Source organism: Phoca vitulina, unplaced genomic scaffold (genome assembly GCF_004348235.1).
Source record: "Phoca vitulina isolate PV1807 unplaced genomic scaffold, GSC_HSeal_1.0 scaffold63, whole genome shotgun sequence".
NCBI classification, from domain to species: domain Eukaryota; kingdom Metazoa; phylum Chordata; class Mammalia; order Carnivora; family Phocidae; genus Phoca; species Phoca vitulina.
The window spans coordinates 2,492,308-2,512,333 of NW_022589766.1; the positions used below are offsets into that span (position 1 = coordinate 2,492,308).

The 20,026-nt window shown below is 53.5% G+C and overlaps 1 protein-coding gene across 1 annotated transcript in view; it reads left to right on the forward strand.

The window, feature by feature from the left end:
• The window catches only part of KLHL29 (kelch like family member 29), a 303,248-nt gene that overhangs the window by 151,409 nt on the left and 131,813 nt on the right, over positions 1–20,026 (forward strand). Inside the window, exon 3 of the mRNA XM_032391636.1 lies at positions 9,329–9,658. Within this exon, the coding sequence (XP_032247527.1) occupies positions 9,374–9,658 (285 nt within the window). The 5' untranslated portion in view covers positions 9,329–9,373. The remainder of the gene's footprint in view (positions 1–9,328; positions 9,659–20,026) is intronic.

Here is a 20,026-nt window from a genome sequence, read left to right on the forward strand (position 1 = left end):
CATCAGTCTTTCTTCTCTGCAACTCCTGCTGCTGGGTCTGGCTCCAGGCACCGAGTGGGATTTATTCATCAGCTCGGGTCACTGATGAACACCATTTGCTGTGAAGAGAGATCTCGTTGAATTAGTCAATTCTGCGAGATTTGGAATAATCAGGCATGCCTGAGAGGCAGCCTGCGAGACAGCAGAAGGCCCGCTTGGAGAAGGGAGGTGATGGCAAAGTCTGGCTCCCAGTGCTGCAGTCGTGTGTTTGCAGGGCCGTGGGAAAGCGGGCTCCAGATTTCAGTGATTCCGCTCCCGTGGAGCCCCCAAGAACAAGGAGTCAGAGGAGCAAAGATGGCTCCTGGTAACAGTAACTGTGGCTAATCCCCCTCTAAATGATCAAACGGTGCCCGCCATAGCAGCCTCATCGATCCTGATGTTTACGAGCCCCTAATTTATACACGCCTCCCTTCCTCCCCCAGTTTATGCTGATATTATGTTGCCAACTGTCATTTCCAATATCTTTTTTATTTTTCATTATCACCATTATAATGATTTACAGGAGTAGCAATAGCACAAATGCCTAGTCAATTAGTCCCATGAGAAAAGTCTCTGAATCATGTGCGCCTCTTCGAAAAAAAAATCACTACATCAAAACCCACAGCCAGATTTCTCGAAGCAAAGTTGCACATGGGAAGGGAGGGAAATGAGAGGCTTGTTCTTTTAATATTGTTCATCTAAAACGGGCACTGGATACCACCTTCCGAAGGCAGAGAGATTGCTTTTTGCGTGAGCAATTGTGCCCAGAAAAGGAATCCGTGGCATTTTTCCTGAAACCTATCATCAGAGAAGCATTTTGAAACATTTGTCTTTTTAGGTCATGTATTAAGCCCTGTAATTATGGAATATGACTTTTCCCCAAAATACTTCTGCCCCCCAACGCCTTCCGAGGACCATGGTGCAGTGGTGAGCATTGCCGAGTGTCAGGAGGCCTGCATCCTAGGGCTGACTCTGGTCCTGCTAAGAGGCGGATCTTAGGCTGGCATGTCTGGGGCCGTAACCTGCAGCTGTGTCCGCTGCCCCCCCCCCCCCGCCCCGGGTATACTGTGCAAAAGGCAGATTCCTACTCAGTAGTGCTGGGACAGCGCCTGCGATTCTGCACCCCAACAAGCTTCTAGGGTGATGCTGCAGACCGCAGACCACGCTGTGGGTTAGGGGGCACACACCACTACCCCAGCCCTGGTCTTCTGTTTTCTTCTTCCTCACCTATGAAATGCAAGTGTCAGGTGCATCCCAGCCTGCACCACTGGGATGTCGTGAGAAGCAAATGATGTGGTGGCTTGCAAAGAACCTAGTGAAGGATAAGAGCGGCGAACCTATAGGCCATATAGTTGTTGCTGTGACCGCTGCCGGACCTTTATGCCAGGGCCTCCTCCCTGCCCTCCCCTGAGGCCAGTCCACCCACTGGTCTAGGGTCTGCTGGGTTGTGTCTCCTCTAAAGCTTTGGATGGGCCAAGACCTGGGAAATAAAGCAGGTGCCCAGTCTTCCTTTAAAGATAAAGATGACACCCTAAAGCCTCTTGTTACAGAGATTGATGCCCCCCCTGGGGGGAGGAAGCAGAGGTCAGAGGTCTAATCTGAGTTGTCATATCCCTGACTCTTTCTCCCCTGCAGCGCTTGGTAGAGGCTGCTTGTGGGTCCAGACCTTGGAACTGTAGCAGGTCTTGGTGGAACCTGCCAGCAACTAAGCCAGAGGGCTGGGATGAGCCACTCCAGCCTGGCACCTGGGCTGGACACTCTCCACCCTTGCCCTGCTGAGTGAGTGACTGATGGTGGTGGTGGGAGGGGAGTGTTCACACGAGGACCCTCATGGCTGGGCGAGGTAAGGTAGAAGGGAAAGGCCCTTCCAGAGCAGAGGGGAAGTGTGACAATGACTGTCCAGCCCACTGGGGCTTTGGTATTTTAAGAGAAAAAACTAACAATAAAATCACACCTCAGGTCACTCCTCCTACAGAGGACCAGGGAGAGGCTGCTGTTAGCCTGTGAATGTTCCAGAACTTCCTTAGCATCTGAGCAGATCCAAAGGATTTGAAACAGGGCTTGGACCCAGGCTGCCACCTTGGTGTGCACCCACTAGCCACACATTTCATATCCACCTGGAGGTGCTCAACACCTGCACACCCCTGAGCAATACCTCTCTCCCTCAAGGGCAGCGCCAGGACCGGGGTGAGGAGGGTGAGGTAAACGTGAGGAGGCCTCACTTTCAGGGCTGAGCAAGTGCGGGGTGGACCCTGACACGGTCCTTCTTGCATTTTTCACTCCCAGGCACCTCTCGCCTCACCTAGTCTCCACCCCGAGGTGTGTTCTGAGCTGGAAAGGACTTGCCACTTTGATCCAGGTGCCCACCCTGTGCCCAGACAGCCCCATGGAGGATTGGGGTGGGGGGGGCACAGCCTTGCAGGAGCAGCAATCACGTGGGAGGCAGAACAGGCCAGCCCATCGCTGGGTCATAGGCCTGCCTCTGTGAGCTCCAAGAGGAGAGGGCTGGGCAGAGAGTGCCTCCTACAGCCTCAACCAGAGGCAAGTCTTCTGAGTTAGTGGGGGCTCGGCAGGGCTGGGGGTCAGTGGGAGCTGAAGCAACCCCAGGAAACAGGGGCATGCCCGAGGCGCACCCCAGCTCCCGTCAGCATCCGTGCCAAGTCGTGGCCAGGCCGGCTTCTCCAGAAGCACCTGGAGTTTTCCTTTGTGTTGCATTTGCCAAGATGCTCTTTTGGCTGCTATTTATTATTTTGCTTCAGAAGAAAAGCTAAAAGATGCAGAGAGGGAAAAGAAAATAAGAAAGATGGGCACGGCCTGTTCCAACCGACTTGGCAGCACGTCTCCCCCAAATGAGGCAATCATACATTTTCCAATCGGGCTGGACAGGCCGTGGCTCGTTCCTCAGCTCCCTGTCTGGAGGCAGTGCGGGCTCCCCTACCTTCTGTGGATTAATCACACCTTCAGGGCCCTCACAGCCGGCGCCCTCTCCTGCACGTGCCTTCATGACATGAGCGAGGAGAGGGTCATTAGCCACCTGGGCTCCTGGGTACGGCATGTGCACACGGGCATGTCAATATGTGTAGCCACGACCAGCCTCCAGAGCGCATCGCGGGTGTCCCCGGGCACAGAACGCCGTCGTCCTGATGTGTGTTCAGGTGTGCACGGTGTGCCTGTCCATGTGGCCAGCGCTGTGGGCTCCTAGACAGTGGCCCCCATGCCCCAGCCTGGCACAAACAACACTGACGACTATGGCACACGCAACTCTGAATTATTTACTCATGAATTATTCATGTGGAGGCGAATCTCTGGGGCAGGGTTGCTGATCTGGGACCCAGCAAGTGTCCAGGAGACTGAATTACAGAAACACAGCCGAGGCACTGGGGCTGAGCCTGGGTGTCAGCTGAGTCCCCTCCTCCAGGCTATCCTCAGGCCCCAGTTGGCCCAGGCCTTCCATAAACCTGGGCCTGAGTCTGTCACGGCACCCTGAGCTATTGGGAGAAGGCGATCCGACAAGGCAGGCCCTAGGGTTCCTGATACAAGATCCCCCTGGTCACAGGTATTCAGCTGAAGATGACCTTAGTCCCACCCAAGTCTGTTCTCTCCCAGGGGCCCTAGAAGGCAGAGCACCTTACAGGGTCCCATCCACCTAGCATGGGGGTCTTGGGGAGTCCATGGCTGTGTGTTTCAGACACTAGACCACACACAACTTCATAGTTGGCTATCTCCTTTGTCCTCATCCTGGAAAACTGGCTCCTGTTGGCCTACCTTTGTCCACCCTATAACTTTAAGGGTCTGATCATTGCCCAGTGATAGGGCTCTTCGCCCCATGCAGAGGGCTCACTGGAGTCAGGCTGGATTCTCTCGTGGTCCTGGGGGCAGTAGAGCTGTCCCTCCTTACTCTCCAGATGAACAACCTGAGGCAACCCTGAGTTTTCGGAACTAGTAAGGGGTAGTACTGGGGTTCACACTCAGCCCTCTTGACCCCCGACGCGGCTCTCTTTCCACTGCCTGGGGCCCCAGGTCTAAGTCCTGGAGCAGTCACTGAGAGTTCTGGGCCTGCAGAGCAGACAGGACAGTCTCAGCACCCAGACTCTGGCAGCCAGTGGAGTGTGCCTTCACCAGACAGGCAGGGAGTGTGGGCCCCTTTGCAGAGAGGCTCTGAAACCCAACAACTCAATGACCAGGCTGAGCGGTGGCCAGAGAGGTGCCCGAACACCTGGGGCCTGGTTGGGTTTTGGGATCTGACTGGAGCAGGAACAGAAGAGGGTCCAGCTCTGTGGGGTTTCCAGAGCCTGAACTGGGCCTCAAACCAGGCACTTACTGGGGTGGAGCCCCTATTTCCTGGCAGGGAAGGATGCATAGGGTAGACTCCATAGCCCCAGACTATTTCTTATAGGACTCCAAAGTACCGACGAAAAAGATGTTCATTTCACATTACCTTTTCTATCATTCTAGAGGTAATCCAAGCATGTTTTAGAAAATGTAAAAACAAAATAAACAACACCTAACACTTTGGATCAAATTCTTAGACAGTTTCTTCTAAGCAGGAGACGGCTCCTTTTCAGAGGGTGTGCAAAACCGAAAAAAGGGAAGCTGTGGTTCGGAGTAGAGGCCGGGCATGATTCAGATCTGGGTATCAGGAGCGCAGAAAGGGGAGCGACTGGGAGCTCAGGGGTCTAGAGACAGGTGGTGGGCGAAGGTTTGGGACCGGAGCTAGAAGTACACCCAACACTCAGGAATGTCTCCTGCCCAGACTCCCCTCTGTCCCTCGGTGAAGGGCCCCATGCCAAGCTCTGCCAGCTCGCCAGCAGCCTGCCAGGAAGAGGTGCTCACCCTGACAAGGAAGCACATCCGTGTGTTTTGTCTGCAATTGCTTGACCAGTCTTGTCTGAGGCGCCCTGTCCATGTGGGGCCTCCTCCCGCCCCGACGAGCCCTTCCTGCTGCCTCCCCACCACCACCCTGGGCGCACGTGTAGGCACATGGGACCTTTTGGACACGCTGGCTCCATGCCCAGCAGGAAATACTGAAGTTGCCACACCCCAGGTAAACTGTGCAACACATTTCTTTCATTCCGTTTGAAAGGGGGAATTAAATTGAGGAATGAAGGCGAACCCAAACCTGGCATTCAAAGAGTTGACCTTTGTTTCGAATACACTTAAAGAGGCTCAAACCAGACTGTGTGGCCTCCAGGCTGCCTGAGTCCCCTCTGGCTCCTTGCTAGCGTGGTACGCAGCCTTGAAGAGATGAGCAGCGGGGCCAGGGGGCGGGGGGCAGGAGGTGCGGGCTGCTGGGACCATGGGTGCCGCGGAGCCACATTGTGCTGCAGCAGACGGTCCCTGAGGCAGCGAGCTGACGGGCTCTACGGCCGTGGGAGGCGTCCTTGGGGTTAAGGAGGCCCCGTTGACCTGCTCCCAAGCATGCTGTGCCCACCCGTGGGCACATCTCAACAAGTCTGCCCTTCTCATCTCCATCTTCACCAGCTGGAAGGAGATGATTTCCTTGACAATATGTGAAGTTGGGTTGTTTTGTGGGAATGTAAGTGCTGACTTAGGGTATCAGTCGGGCTAGGCCAGGCTTCAGTAACAAATAACCTCGCAATCTCAGTGTCTTAACATGATGAAGATTTATGTCCCAATCGTGCCAAGTCCAACGCTGGTGGGGCAACCCTCTTGCACCTCCAAGGTTACCATGGCAGGTGAAGGGAGCTAAGGTTAATAGAAGATGCTCTTAAAGGGCCAGATCTGGGAATGTTCTCCATCTCCTCCCCACTCATTCTAGTTGCCTGAATTCAGATGTGTGATTCCCAACCTAAGTGCAAGGGAGGCAGCGGGGAGGTCTTCCTGGGTGGTTGGAAAGAGGTCACAGTGTGGTGAACTTTGTGACATCATCTCTGCCATACTTAGGATCCAACCTAGGAAAACTGCCCTGAGGTGTTAATCATTAGGAAGAGCCTTGCAGGTGAATCTTGGGAAATAGGAGCCTAAGCTGTGGGATCCGGCTAACCCTGGACATGCAGAGATTCTGTTCTCCTTCGGAGCCATCCTTGGAGGCTCCAGGTCTGACCTACCAGGAAGATAAGACATTTCCTTACCCTGGTACCTACATGGAATTTCCAGGTGGAAGACTCAAGTTTTTTGTGTCTGAGCTTCTCCCTTCACACAAACATGTTTGTCTGTTCTGGAAACATTCAGCAATTAAGAAGAAATAAACATTTGTTTATTCATTCAGCAAACGTGTACTGAATACCCTTCTATCCCGGACACTGTGTTAGGTGCTAAGGTCACAAAGACAATAAGCCAGGGACTGTTCTCAAGGTAGCAAATATACCACAGCCATTGATGCCGGGATGGGGTGCTGGGGGCCAGGTGTCCAGGGGAATAGATGGGGGACCCTCTTGCCTAATCCAGAGGAGGTGGGTCCATGCAGCCTCCTAGAAGAGTCAGTGCCTGAGCTGAGTCATAACAGACATGCAGGGCTTGGCTGTGGAAAGAGTGGGAATCCATTCCTGGCAAAGGAGCAACAGGGGCTTGAACCCCAAGCTGAGAGAGGGCACAATGCCTTCAGAAACTGTAAGGTGTTTGGGATGGCCGGGCATTGCGTGAAGAGTGAATGGTGATGCTAGAATCCTCAGGTGTCTCCTGGGTCACACTGAGAATTCTGGACCTTATTCTGAAGGATAAGATTTAAAGCAGGAGAGTAAAGTATGGTGATCAGATTTGTGCTTTTAAAAAAAATCACAAGGTGGGGGGCACCTGAGGGGCGCAGTCGGTTAAGCATATAACTCTTTGTTTCGGCTCAGGTTATGATCTCAGGGTCGTGAGATCGAGCCCTACATCAGGCTGCATGCTCAGCACGGAGTCAGCTTTAGACTCTGTCTCCCTCTGCCTCTCCTCCCACCCCCGCCAGTGCACACTCTCTTTCTCTCTCTCTCAAATAAATAAATAAATCTTTAAAAAATAAAAAAGTCACAAGGGCTGTTGGGTAGAGAATGGGTAAAAAGGGCAAGACTGGAACAGGGAGATGTGGAAATAATCTATGTGGGACACAATGAGTCGGGATGGTGGATGTGCAGAGGGAGGGGGGCAGATTTGAGAAGCAGCTGGGGCGACAGAATCAAAGACCGCACTGTTGAATATATGAATGGAGATGGGAAAATGGGCTTGCAGGGCAGACAGGACTTCCTGTCTGCTAGAGGGGATTCCTGGGAATGAGTGGGCAAAAGAACAATGAGTTAATTCTGGGACATCCAATATTGAGGTACCTATGGGGCAGCCAGTATTTCAGATGGTAGGACAGGGGGTGTGGAGCTCGGGATGGACAGGGAGCTAGCATGTGGCCTTGAAGGCCATCAGGGAAAGAGGTGACAGCTGACGAGATTGTCCAAGGAGAGTGCGTAGGGTGGGAAAAGAAGAGGAGGAAATAATGGATCCCTAAGGATGAGCTGAGAAAGAGTTGCTTGCCTAGGAGAACAAAACGAGGAGAGAGTGTGATGTCTCAGAAATCACAGAGAAGAAGTTTCGAGAAAGAGAGAGAGAGAGAGATCAACTATGCCAGATGTGAGAGAAGACAAGGCTTGAGTGTCCCATGGGATTTTACAAGCAGATCATTGGTGACCTCGGTGAGACCAACTCCCAAGGAGCAGCCAGAGCAAACGCCCCATCAGAGCAAGTTGCAGCCTGGGCGGGAGGGAGAAAAGTGACGAGAGCTATTTAAACAACTCTCTCAAGAGAAGTCTGTGAGGGGGTGGCCAAAGGGGAATTCGTTTTTATTTTTTACTATGTAATATTGAATAGATGAAAGGATAATGTTGTGGCATTGCGTAAGCCATGAAGCATAGTGATAAAAGAAACAAGGAGCCCCCCATCCACTTTAAGAGGCCACGGTCAGCTCTGCTTCGGCGTGCTCCTTGCACCTGGTGGCAGGAGCGGTGCCAAGGGAGGGGACAGTGACTGCCAGGACCCGCCAACCACACAAGTAGGACGAGGTAGCAGCTCACGAGGGTGAGGCCCAAGCTTGGCTCAGTGGTGCTAGAAGTCGACAACTAGATCTGGTGTGCAAAAACCAGAGTAGGATCAGGATTGATAGAAATTTTTAAAATAGGTGGCCTGTCCACCCACTAGCCAGTAATTCCAGAGCCTGCCGCCATGACAGCTGGATTTGCAGGCTAGGAAAATGAGCCAGGAGCTACCCCGGACCTCCAGGAGCTCACAGCCCAGACAGGAAGTGGTGGAAGAGTGGAAAAGAGTCAAAGAAAACTGAGCCTGAGCAGTGGCCGGAGCTGAGGATGTGATGTGCAGGACAGACCCCTCTCCAACCTGCCCGCTGTGTCTGGGCTCTACCATCCCTCTCCCCTCTGCCTCTCCGGCCAAGTCAGCCTCTCCTGTATCTTTACGTCCTTCATGACCAAGGGTGACATCAGACCTAGGCTATGTAAGAAGCTGGGGGAGTCTCTGTAATGCTGAGCAAATCCCAATCCTCATGATGCAGGGGGCCCTCAGTATCCTGGTGTGTCTAGGTCTCCATGACAACCCTGAGGGCCTTACGTTCGGATACTCAGGAAAGTCGCATGGGAGATGTCTGGTTCGCAGGGAGCATGGGGGTCTCTTGTGCCAGAGACTAAATCATAGGGTTATAAAGAACTTTTTACGTCCAGGGGCTTAAGATCTTCTCAGCCTGGAGTCCTACGTTGGGCTACAGTCTGAAGGTGAGAGATTCTGGCTGCCTTCTCCCTTCCTACGTCTCTGACCTCAGGGACTCTCAACCAGCAACTTGGTCCATAAACTGGGATGAGCAATGCCGGGCCAGCTCACGGGCTACTAGAAGGATACAATGAGGTTTACGTAAAAAGGCTTTGTCCACTAGGAAGGGAGGCCACAGATGTAGCTGTTCTCCCCATCATAGGGTTGAGGAGTTCCCAGGATCTTGTTTCCACGGTGGGGATGGTGGGATAAAATCCCAACCGCAGTCCCCACGAGCACATGCGCATCCTTCAGGGCAGTGTGGCGCTGCAGAACAGAAAGCGTTACTCTTCAACGGACACTGGGTTCAAATCTTGTCTACTACGCTTTTGCCACATGATCCCGGACAAACCATTTATCCCCCGCCGCCCCCACCCCCTGGTGACGTGGGGCTAGCGATCCATGCATCGTGGGCTTGCTGTGAATATGAGATCAGCTATCAGCTATTGAAAGCTCTTTTTTGCACCCAGGGAAGGTGCTTACTAGATGCCGACGGGCGTTGCTGCCCTCCCGGCCTCCTACTAGGGCTGCCGTTGGTCTAAATCGCCTCCTCTCCACTCTGTGCCAGCAGGTCCGGCCTCGGTTTCCCTGTGAGGAGCAACCACGGCCCAGCAAGATGTCCCGTCACCACAGTCGCTTCGAAAGAGATTACCGGGTGGGCTGGGACCGCCGCGAGTGGAGTGCCAACGGGACGCATGGGACCACCAGCATCTGCAATGCCACGGCCGGGGCCGGTGGCGGCACGGCCAGCAGCCTCAGTGCCCGGCCCGGCCTCCTGCCACTGCCTGGGGTGCCCTCCCGGCTGCCCACGCCTGCCACGGCCCCGGCTCCCTGCACTACGGGCAGTGGCGAGGCCATCACCAGCCTCGTGGCCAGCTCGGCCTCCACCGTCACCACCAAGGTAAGCCTGGTGGCCTCTCTGAGCTGGAGCTGGGCACCGGGGCCCCTCTTCCCCTGAAGGCCCGGGCCGGCTCCACGGGCTCACAGCCTGGGCCCTGGCCACCCTGTTCCCCAGAGTACTGGCGTCCCTGGAGCTGGGCCGGCCAACCTTTGAAGGGTCACATGGTTTCATTTGCTGTCAAGTCTCTGTCTGCGACTACCTTGTAAGACAAGCAGGTCTGAAGCCGCCCGTCATCCTAGGCCACATTGATTAAATGCGTGTAGGAACGGCAAACTCCAAGGTGGCCATAAAGATTCCCTAAATAGGTGACTTTAGACCACACAAGTCCTCCTCGGGCACCAGTGACGTGGGTTTGCAAGAAGATAGTGACCAGCAGTAAGGCATAAATGGTCATAAATCTACTACTTATTAACTACTCTGCTGAGAATTCTCCCCAGCAGATTCACCCAACTGCATGAATCAGTACTTTTGTCCGCCACTGCCAGCTGGGGATACTGCGACACACCAGCTCTGTGAGAGCTGGTCCAAGGCTGGACCTTCCTTGGGGACGCAGGCCTTGGGCCCCAGCAGTCCGCTTCGGGGCAATCGCTCTTTTCCGGAGGCGGCTCCAGCCTTGGGAATGACAGCAGAAACCAGGCTATGTTCCTAACAGAGAGACTGAAATGAAAAGGGTACCAAGGCTCTTGCGTGGCTTCAGGCTGAGCTGGTCTCCCTCGCGCCGCTCAGAGCCCCTCAGGGATGGGCCCACGCCGGGGGCAGGAAGCCCTGTTTATGACCATCCTGTTTCCTTGGCCGAGCAGGGGCTCTGCCGGCCACCTTTGCCTCTTTCAGCCATTCAGAGCGGCCTCCAGGAGCCCTCTCCAAGCCAGTGTGTGCGTGCGCGTGCGCGCGTGCATCTGTGTGTGTGTGTGTCTAGTGTTTTCTTCCCTGCTTTCATAAAAGTTGTGGGAGAAGTTAAAGGCGGGGGAGGCCCGTTGAGGCCATTGTGAGGTGGCCGTGGTGTGAGAAAGCCACGCTCCAGGTGTGCTGAGCCTTTGTCTCCGTGATTTTCAAAACTCCCTTTCAGCCCTGCTTCCCATTAATAACTGAGCGCTGCCGGCCCAGAGCCCAGCAGAGGCCCGAGACAATGGAGCTATTGGAGGCCAGCTCGGAGCACGCTGACATCTTGCTGCAGTGCCTTATTGATTTTATTTTCCTGTTATGAAAACACCTCCCCACTGAGGTGGGGAGGGAAGGAATGTCGGACGGGGGAGAGGAGATGGAGGGTTATTTGGGCACGACGCCCCCAGACCAGCCGATCGCATTTCTCTCCTGGGCGCCGATGCAGTGACCTCTGCCTGGTGGAGCCAGCCGGCCGCCCCGCCAGCTACATCTGGCAGCCGCTCAGGAAGGCCAGCTGTTGGCCATCTGGACAATGGCAGCTTCTGGAGCTGACCACTGGGGGCTCCAGGTCGGCAGAGAGAGAAACTGGACCTGGGAGCCCACTTGATGACTTCGGCCCTCTCTGGGTAGAGGCCTTTTTAGGGATGCTGTGGGGCTGCACCTGGGGCAGGGGTTTGGCCCTCCAGGCTGGGGTGCTGGAGGACGCTTGGCAGCGAGGGCCCCTCACACAGGGCTGTCCTGCCCACACAGCTCCTGCTTTGCTCCCAAGCAGCTTGATATTCAGCATCCCTCACTGGCAGGGCCCCAAACCACAGCACATGGGGGGAAAGGAGCCCAGCCTCTGATAGAAAACAGCATCTGGGGAGGACTGCCCTGGGGGGCTGGGAGGGGAGAGGGGGTGAAAGGTCATGCCTGTGGGACAGCCAGCTCCGTGGCACGTGTCCCCTCTGTAACCATCTCCAGCCCAGCTCCAGACCTGCAGGAGCTGGTCCAATCAAACAAAGATGCCTGCTTCCACCCTGGATTTTTCGAGGTGCTCAAGAGAATAGGGTGTGCAGGGGAGAAGGAGGAGAGTAGCCAGCAGCAGCTTCTGTCCAGGACACTGTCATTGAATTTGGGCCGTGGTGCCTCTCTGTCATCTGGCCAAGCGGCGGTGCCCCCGCCTGACGCCTGTCCCCCAGCCTATTTGTCTAACCCCATGCCCGCACCACCTCAATTGAGAGGCAGGCCCAAACCAAGGTATCTGTGGTTTCCCTGGTCAACAAGCTGCGTCTTTACCGAGTAGCCAAGGCCTAGCTCTGGCCCTCGGGGAACACACAGGTCAGGATATACCAGGTCTGTGACCTGAACAGTGTGACCAAATGACCTGAGAATGTCTCTCCCATTGAGGTTCTTGGCAGAGGCAGGTTAGTGTTGTGGATGAAGACGGACTGTGGGGCCAGCCTGCCTGGGTTTGGCTTCTGTCCTATCTCTTGCTAGCTGAGGAGCCCTGGACAAGTTAACCTAACCTCTCTGGGCCTCGCTTCTGCAAAATGGGAATAGGTAATAGTACCTGCCCCCCAGAGTTGTTGTGAGCATTGTGTGAGTTCAAACATACATACAGTGCTCAGAACAGAGCCGAGCCTGGCACATGGTGGTTGTCACCCCTGCCACGTTGTCACTGTCACCCAGGAGAAGCCTAGGGGACAAGGGCATGCCCCTTCGGAGAAGAAGGATCATTTCTAACCTCACCAAGAGAAAAAGGTAAGTCTTTCGATGGAGAAACAGGAGCTAGGCCCCAAGCAGGTGGGGGAAGCAAATTGTGTTTCTGAGTGGTTAGAGCTCACGTCTGTGACATGGAAGCATGACATGACCAAGGTGACATCATGGCAGCAAGGGGAGCCAGAGGGAGGGCATCCAGTGATGACCATGAGTCTGCATCACCTTGTGAGCCTGATGATGGACTGAAGGGATTTTAAAGCTTTTTCAACCACCGGACCCTTCCTCCCAGGAAAGTGCAGTGTGTATACAGGGCCGAGACCCCACTCTGGTGGGAGGGGGCTGAGGGAGGGGGCTGCATGGGAGCCAGGAACAGAGCCACGTGTCCCTGCTACTCTGGAGTGTGGCGATGGGGGCTTGAACACACTGGCCTGCCGTCCTCGGTGAAGGGTCTGGTGCCACATGTGGGCCAGTCCTGCCTGAGAACTCGGGCAAAGGTCCCCAAGGTGACTCTCAGGGACAAGTGTTAGTGCTGTCAGGCCTTAGCGACCCCCTGGGCGGGGCATGGAGCGGGGTGTCACAGCTCTCTGGGGGCTGGGGGCGACCACTGGCATCCTATGCCATCACCACCCATGCAGAGACAGCCCGCCCCTCTCCTGCCCCGAGTCCCATGAGCCTGGCCACCCGCTCACCCTCAGTATGGGGGCTGTTTCTGCCACGCCGTGGGGGACAGTCCCAGCTCCTCAGGGTAGGGAAGGCTGACCAGGCTCCCTGCGGCTGGTGAGCGAGGTGATGACAATTCTTTCTGTCGCTGCTGCCTTAGGCCTGTTGATTTTTATGTTTCTTCATTTTTCTGTGGCCTGAGGATTTCTTGCTGGTCTTTGATGAAAGTCCAGTTGGACAAGCACAGATTCCTGGGCCACTGAGGCAGGGGGAGGGTGTGACCAAATGCAACACATACTCACACACACACACACATGCACCCACACATTCACTCATAAACACACTCACACGCACACTCACACACGCACCCATACACATTCACATGCACACTCACGCACACCCACACATTCACTCGTACACACTCACATGCGCACCCACACACTCATGCACACTCATGCATGCATTCACTCATACACACACACGTGCACCCACACACTCATTCATACACACGCACGCATTCACTCACACATGCACACTCACGCGCACCCACACACGCATACACATGCATGCATTCACTCATACGCACACACTCACATGAGCGCACACACACTCACACATACACACTCACGCATGCATTCACTCATACACACTCACATGCACACTCACACGCACCCATACACACTCACACACGCACCCACATATTCACTCATACACTCACACGCGCACCCACACACTCATACACACTCACGCACGCATTCACTCATACACACATGCACACTCACACGCGCACCCACTCATACACACACGCATGCATTCACTCATACACACTCACACGCACACTCACACGCACACCCACAGACTCATACACACGCATGCATTCACTCATACACACACACGCACACCCACACACTCATACACACTCAGGCACACATTCACTCATACTCACATGCACACGCACACACGCACCCACACATTCACTCATACACACTCACATGCACACGCACACCCACACACTCACTCATACACACTCAGGCACACATTCACTCATACACACACGCACACGCACCCACACATTCACTCATACACGCTCACATGCACACTCACACGCGCACCCACAGACTCATACACGCATGCATTCACTCATACACACGCACACACGTGCACCCACACACTCATTCATACACACGCACGCATTCACTCATACACACTCACACGCACACCCACACACACTCATACACACTCACATGCACACTCACACACTCAGGCACACATTCACTCATACACACTCACACGCACACATGCACCCACACATTCACTCATACACACACGCACACACACACGCACCCACACATTCACTCATACACACACGCACACCCACACACTCACTCATACACACTCAGGCACACATTCACTCATACGCACACTCACACACGCACCCGCACACTCATGGATGCATGCACAAACACACACACAAGTCCCCAGAGCCTGAGAGAAGCAGAGGGACCGTGCCCTCCGGCCGCTCTGTTTTGCCAGTTAGAAGCTGAGGCCCAGAGGAAATGAGGCTTGCCGAGGGCCCCTGACGAGTGAGAAGCGGACCGCCTGGGCTGGCTCCTTTGCTCGCTGCAGGCTGCCTGGCACAGTGTGCTCTCCATGGTAACCGTTAGCGCAGCATTGTGACCAGAACTTCTCCAGCCCTTCAACCACCTACCTGACAGCAAAGCCCAGTCTGCAAGAAAATGGGCAGATTTACCCCTTGGGTGAGGTGGGGAAATGTAGCCCAAAGGTTCTGCCGACTCTACACTGCAGAGCTAGTGAGAGCTTCAGGCTGTCACATCAGACAGAACCGGGTTTGAATCCCACCTCTGCCTCTTAGGAGCTGACTATGTCTCTGAGTCTCATTGTCTAAAATGGGAGTAAGAATAGCATCTTCCTCGTGAAGAGGTCGTGGGGATTGGTTAAATTTGGATGTGTGGGAAAGCTTAGAACAGCACCTGCTACCCATAAAGCACTCAATAAAAGTTAATTTTAAAAGCTGCCTCAGAGATCCAGTCGGACCAAGTGTCCAGAGCCACGGGGTGAAACCGGCCCCCTGGAGGTTGGCGCTGATGGGGGCCCTCCCCTGACTGGAGAGGCATGAGGATGCCGAGAGCTGGGACAGCCCCGCGCCTGGCCCACCGTGGCCACTCTGGGCTGCAGGCCGTCAGGCCCCCGGCAGGAGGGTGGCCCCGATGAGCAGAAATGAAGCTCCGCAGTTGCCGCTGCATGAAATTTAAATTATTCTTGGCAAACCTGCCTGACAGATGAAACAGAAAAGGGACGGCTTCATAAAATGCAATTTTGTTCTTGAAAGAATGGACTTTGCAGAATCCTGGCTGATGTCTGTGAAATGTGTTGGGGGCTTTCTTCCTTGTGGTCAGGAGCACTCATGCTGAAACATTCCGTCGTTCCTCAGAACTAAGCCCTCGAAAATTAATCTGGGCTTGGAAGAGAGAGACTTAGCCAGTGTCGGGGGCCCGAGGAAAACCGAAAGGGGCCGTGAAACCTGTAGGCTCCACCCTCAGAGCACCAAACACCCTGATTTTTTTTACATTTATGAGCATTTGGGGCTTTCAGGGTGGATATTTGTCATTAGAGAGACAGCACCGGCCACAGCGTCTTTCCCCATACACTCTAGGTTCTCTGGAGAGATGCCCCCCTGGGGGGAGATGAGCTGAGATTTCCGTGGGGAATTATGTGAATGACCTCGAGGCCCCGCCTGGCCGGACCCTTCCCCTTGTGTGGTTCCTCGGCGTCCGTGAATGGATAAGGGATGCTCTTGCACAGTTACAGAAGGAGAAGCAGACCTCCCTTTCCTCTTGTATTCACACTGAAAATCAAAGGCTGCTGAGTGGGCTCGGTTGGGAGGATCACTCAAGTCCCTTTTGTGGTGAATTTCCAGACTGTGCGTGATTTTATCCAGAAGACTGTTCTTGCTCCGTGAATGAGAATGTGTGATTTCCCCTGTGATAAATGATCAGGCACTGATCATGCGCCGTGAGACAGCTTTTGTGCATGTTCGTGCCGAGCTAATGGGTTTTGCCTGAACGTTGAGTTGCAGCCGCAGTTTGGATTCTATCTTCATTGACTTAAAACCCATCTGTCAGTCACGAAATGTGTACCATTGAAAAATGTCATGATTTCCAAAGTAACCATTTCAAAACCTACAGTGTAGGGAGGGCAGACCTGAGGGGCTTGAACTTTAAATTTGTGACCGAGGGGGCAGAAAGAGGGGAGAAGACTATGTATTCGTCCGCATTTGTAAGGGGTGAGCCACAGGCTAGATTCCAGAAGAAAGCTGCCAGGAGATCTCGTTGACTAGAGCCAGGTGTGTAGATAAGTTAGCTTTTGCTATGGAAAAATCATCTCAAAATGTAGTGGCTTACACCTTCACAGTTCTGTGAGTTGGCTGTCAGTTCTGGTCCAGGCTGGCTCCCTCATTGGTCTGTGGTCAGCTGCAGGTTGGCTGAGGCCGGCTGATCTAGAATGGCCTTGCTCACACATCTGTGCTTCGCAGACTGCCAGCCAGTGTGTATCTGTCTCCTCCGTGGGGCCTGCCATCCTCCATCCAGCTAGCTCAGGCTTGTTCACACGGTGCTCTCGGGCTTCCAAGAGCAGCAAGAGGGCGAGGCTCAAGGGCTTTTGTAACATCTGCTTGAGGCACATTTGCTAAAATCCTACTGGCCAAAGAAGTCTCGTGGCCAAGCCAGATTCAAGGAGTGGGCAAAGAGACCCTGCTTCTTGACAGGAGGTACTATAGAGGGGCAGGCATTCAGGGATGGAAGATTTGTGGTCATTTTTGCAACATACCACGAGGCTTTCCAGCACACGTGCTTAAAGCCAAGGGTCACGACCTGCCTCTGGCAAAAAAGATAGGGTCGATCTGCTACCATCCTCTACATGGCCTTGTGTGGGAAATCAATATGGGACCCACATGACACATACACACCGGGGTTACACACCTCCAATCTACACCAAGAGCTGCCTGATGAGGTCTGAAGGAAGGTACCAAGCAAGGATTATGTTGCCAAAGAGAAGAAGGGGCAGTGGGCCCCCAGGGAACCCTGCAGGGTGCATTTACCTTAAGAACCCACTACTGGCAAGGACTTGGCCCTCACGTGATCCTGTCACTGCCCCCAGAGTCGGTGGGACTGGGACACTGCTCTTCCCAGGACATTCTCATAGACAGATGCTAATTTATGGCTCAGAATTTTAAAAATCTACCCCAAGGAGACCACCTTCATGGATTTTGGCCAGTGAATTTTTCCTTGTGAGAATCCACATGGTAAGACGTTCTGACGAGCCTGAAATCAGGAAAGGGAGCCTGTTATGTGGTGCAGATATTCAGTAGCCGAAAATTGGACAGCCCAATGGCTCTTTCTCCCTAATAGGCTAAATCCCGTGCAATTTCCCAAAAAGCCTTTGGAAAGGCCTCTTCTTAAATTAAATTAGGTTTCCTGCAAACAGCATCATTCAAGATGAACATAAATCTATTTCTTATTCGCTTTTAATGGTTTTCCCTGTTTTACTTAATTACTCATGTTGCAATTAAACAATTTTTTTCATTGCGAAAGGACAGTATTTCAGCTACATTATGGGTTAAATAGGCTTTGGAGAACTAGCCTGCAAGTCTTATCACCATTTATAACATAGTTTTTTTATGGGGAAAGTATGTTCCAAAATCTAAACAGCCAGATTACAAATGAACTTTCAGAACCCAATCCGTTTGCTAACTGAAACTATCTGTAATGCTAAAAATAACTCGGGGAAATAAACACAAAAAGGAGAGCTGAATACCCCTCGGTATAATTCGTTCACCATCAGCATCTACAGATTTCGTTTAATTTCAGGGAGGAGAATTTCCTCCAAACCCAGGCTGACCCTGTCCCTGTTTTACTCACTTTCATGACACAGGCCGCCAAATTGGCCTGAGCCCTCCCAAAGCATAATGCCACAGAGAAGGGTCTCTGTGAAGTCCCTGCAGAGCTGAATGGATGTAACGCGGCAGATTATCCATCAGTTTCAGCGTCCCGTTGGCTGCCCTGCAGTGAAGGCTCTGGAGGACTCCGGGCTGCTCCGGCTACGGGCTCCAGTAGCCGTGTTCATTTGCATCGTGAATTTGTCTCTGTAGAACCCGTAGGCAAGAAACCTCATTTTCCTCTGCACGTTCAACGGAGCATCCGCGTGCACTCGGAGGCTGTTGGTGCACACCTTTCACCTTTCCTGTTGACAGGGTGGGATCCCTGCTGTTCCAGCCGCCTCTCTCCTGCCTCTTGTTGGACCCTCTGGCACCGTGAGGGGAGTCCTCGGGGCCGGGGATGGAGCTGAGTGCACACTGATAGCAGAAGGCCAGTAGTCAGCACCTCCCTCCCTAGACTACATCCCTGGCTGCTGGCTGCCACAGTCCCCACACGGGGTCCTCGTTAGACCCGCTTCTGAGGCCAAGGCATTTTGGTTAAGCGTGCTAACCTCCACCCGTACCCCTACCCTCTGTGGTCCTTAGAGGCCACAAAGTCTTCCCCATAGGCCACACCTTGCGTTGTCAGCGAGCAAGCCTCCTTGCCCTTTCCAGACAGAGCTGGGGTGCTAGAGGGAGTCCCTCACACCTGGAGGGTGAGGAATCGAAGCCCACAGGACTCCCCTTGGCTAAGAGGCTGGTGTTGAGGAGCTGGGGAGAGTTGGAAGGATCCCAATCACTCATCCTTTCGGAGTTGACTTCTTTATTTTAAAAACATGGATTTAAATGACTGAGACGAGCTGGGGCAGAAGGACAGACTCATGAGCCCGGCTTCATCGATGGCTATCCCAAGCTGGTCTGCTTCCAGCTGGCTGTAAAATGTGGGCCAGGGACTTCCACACTGAAGGCTTCTCTCCCTCATCAAGAGTAGATTTACCCACCTCTCCCGGTACATTGGCCAGCCCTGGGCCCCAGCTCTGACTCATCTGTGAGCCTCTCTGTGATTCTAGAACAGCATCTGCCTTCAGGTTACCCTGGGGAAGCTCCTCTAGCAGCAGAGAAACCTTCTGAGCACAGGGTAGCCTTTTACTAGGTTAAAAGAAACCCACCTCAGCACTAGACTGGCCCTGAACATGATTTCAGATTCTTGACATACTACTTAAAGAATTCCTTCATCAGGTTAGAAGCGGCCCTGAAGTTGGCGGGTTGGGTGTGGGGATAGGAAGAGGAAGGTGGCCAAGACTGCAGATGAGTCAGGTAGCTCTCGCTGTGGGAGCACAGAAGCTGGGGAACCTCTCCAGGCCTGACAAAACAACCTTTGGGTTGGGGTGTTGTTGGCTGTCTACCTGATGTGCATTTTGTTCCCCTCTTCCTTCCTAACAGAATCTCAGTTCTGGTCAGGTATCCACCACCTCTCGTACCTTAGGGAAATTGAACCCTAGCCCCCACTGGGATTATGATGGTTCTAAGCCAGGTGTTGGTGATCCCAATCCCCTTAGCCATTGTTGGTTTAGGAAGGGTCATGTGACCTAAGTATAGCCATGGAACAGGAGGGTAATGCTGTCTGGGACTTTGGGGAAAGGTTTTCTTCCCTCTGAGGAAGAGTCATAAGAAAAAGGCCATCTTTCTTCCTCTAAACTGTCATGTCTGGACATGCTGCCTTGAACCATCACGCTACAAACTGAGGATGAAGCCAACACATGAGGAATGGGGGGGGGGGAAAACAAGAAAATTCCAGAAATATGGAACCAGAGCCCTAATGTGCATTCCTTCCTGCCTCTGGGCTTCTTGATATGTGAGCTAATACATTTCCTCATTGTATAAAAAAATAAACAAAACACAACTGTATCCGTTGTGTGGAATGCTCCCTAGTGACAGTGTGGGTGCCTTCATCCATCTCCCAGACCTTGCCTGGCACGGTGGTTTGCCAAAAACAGCTGCAGTGACCTTTGTGAGTACAGTCTACCTGTTACTGATTCATTTCAGCACTCACTGCTGTGTACAGGGATTCTGCTATCTTTTGCTTCCCTAAATGCCAACACCAGATCATAGATTACTACCGCCACACTCCTGTGTTTTCGTGGGACTGTGTTTCTGGCTGAGGGAAATCCACCAACACACTGGGTGCCCAA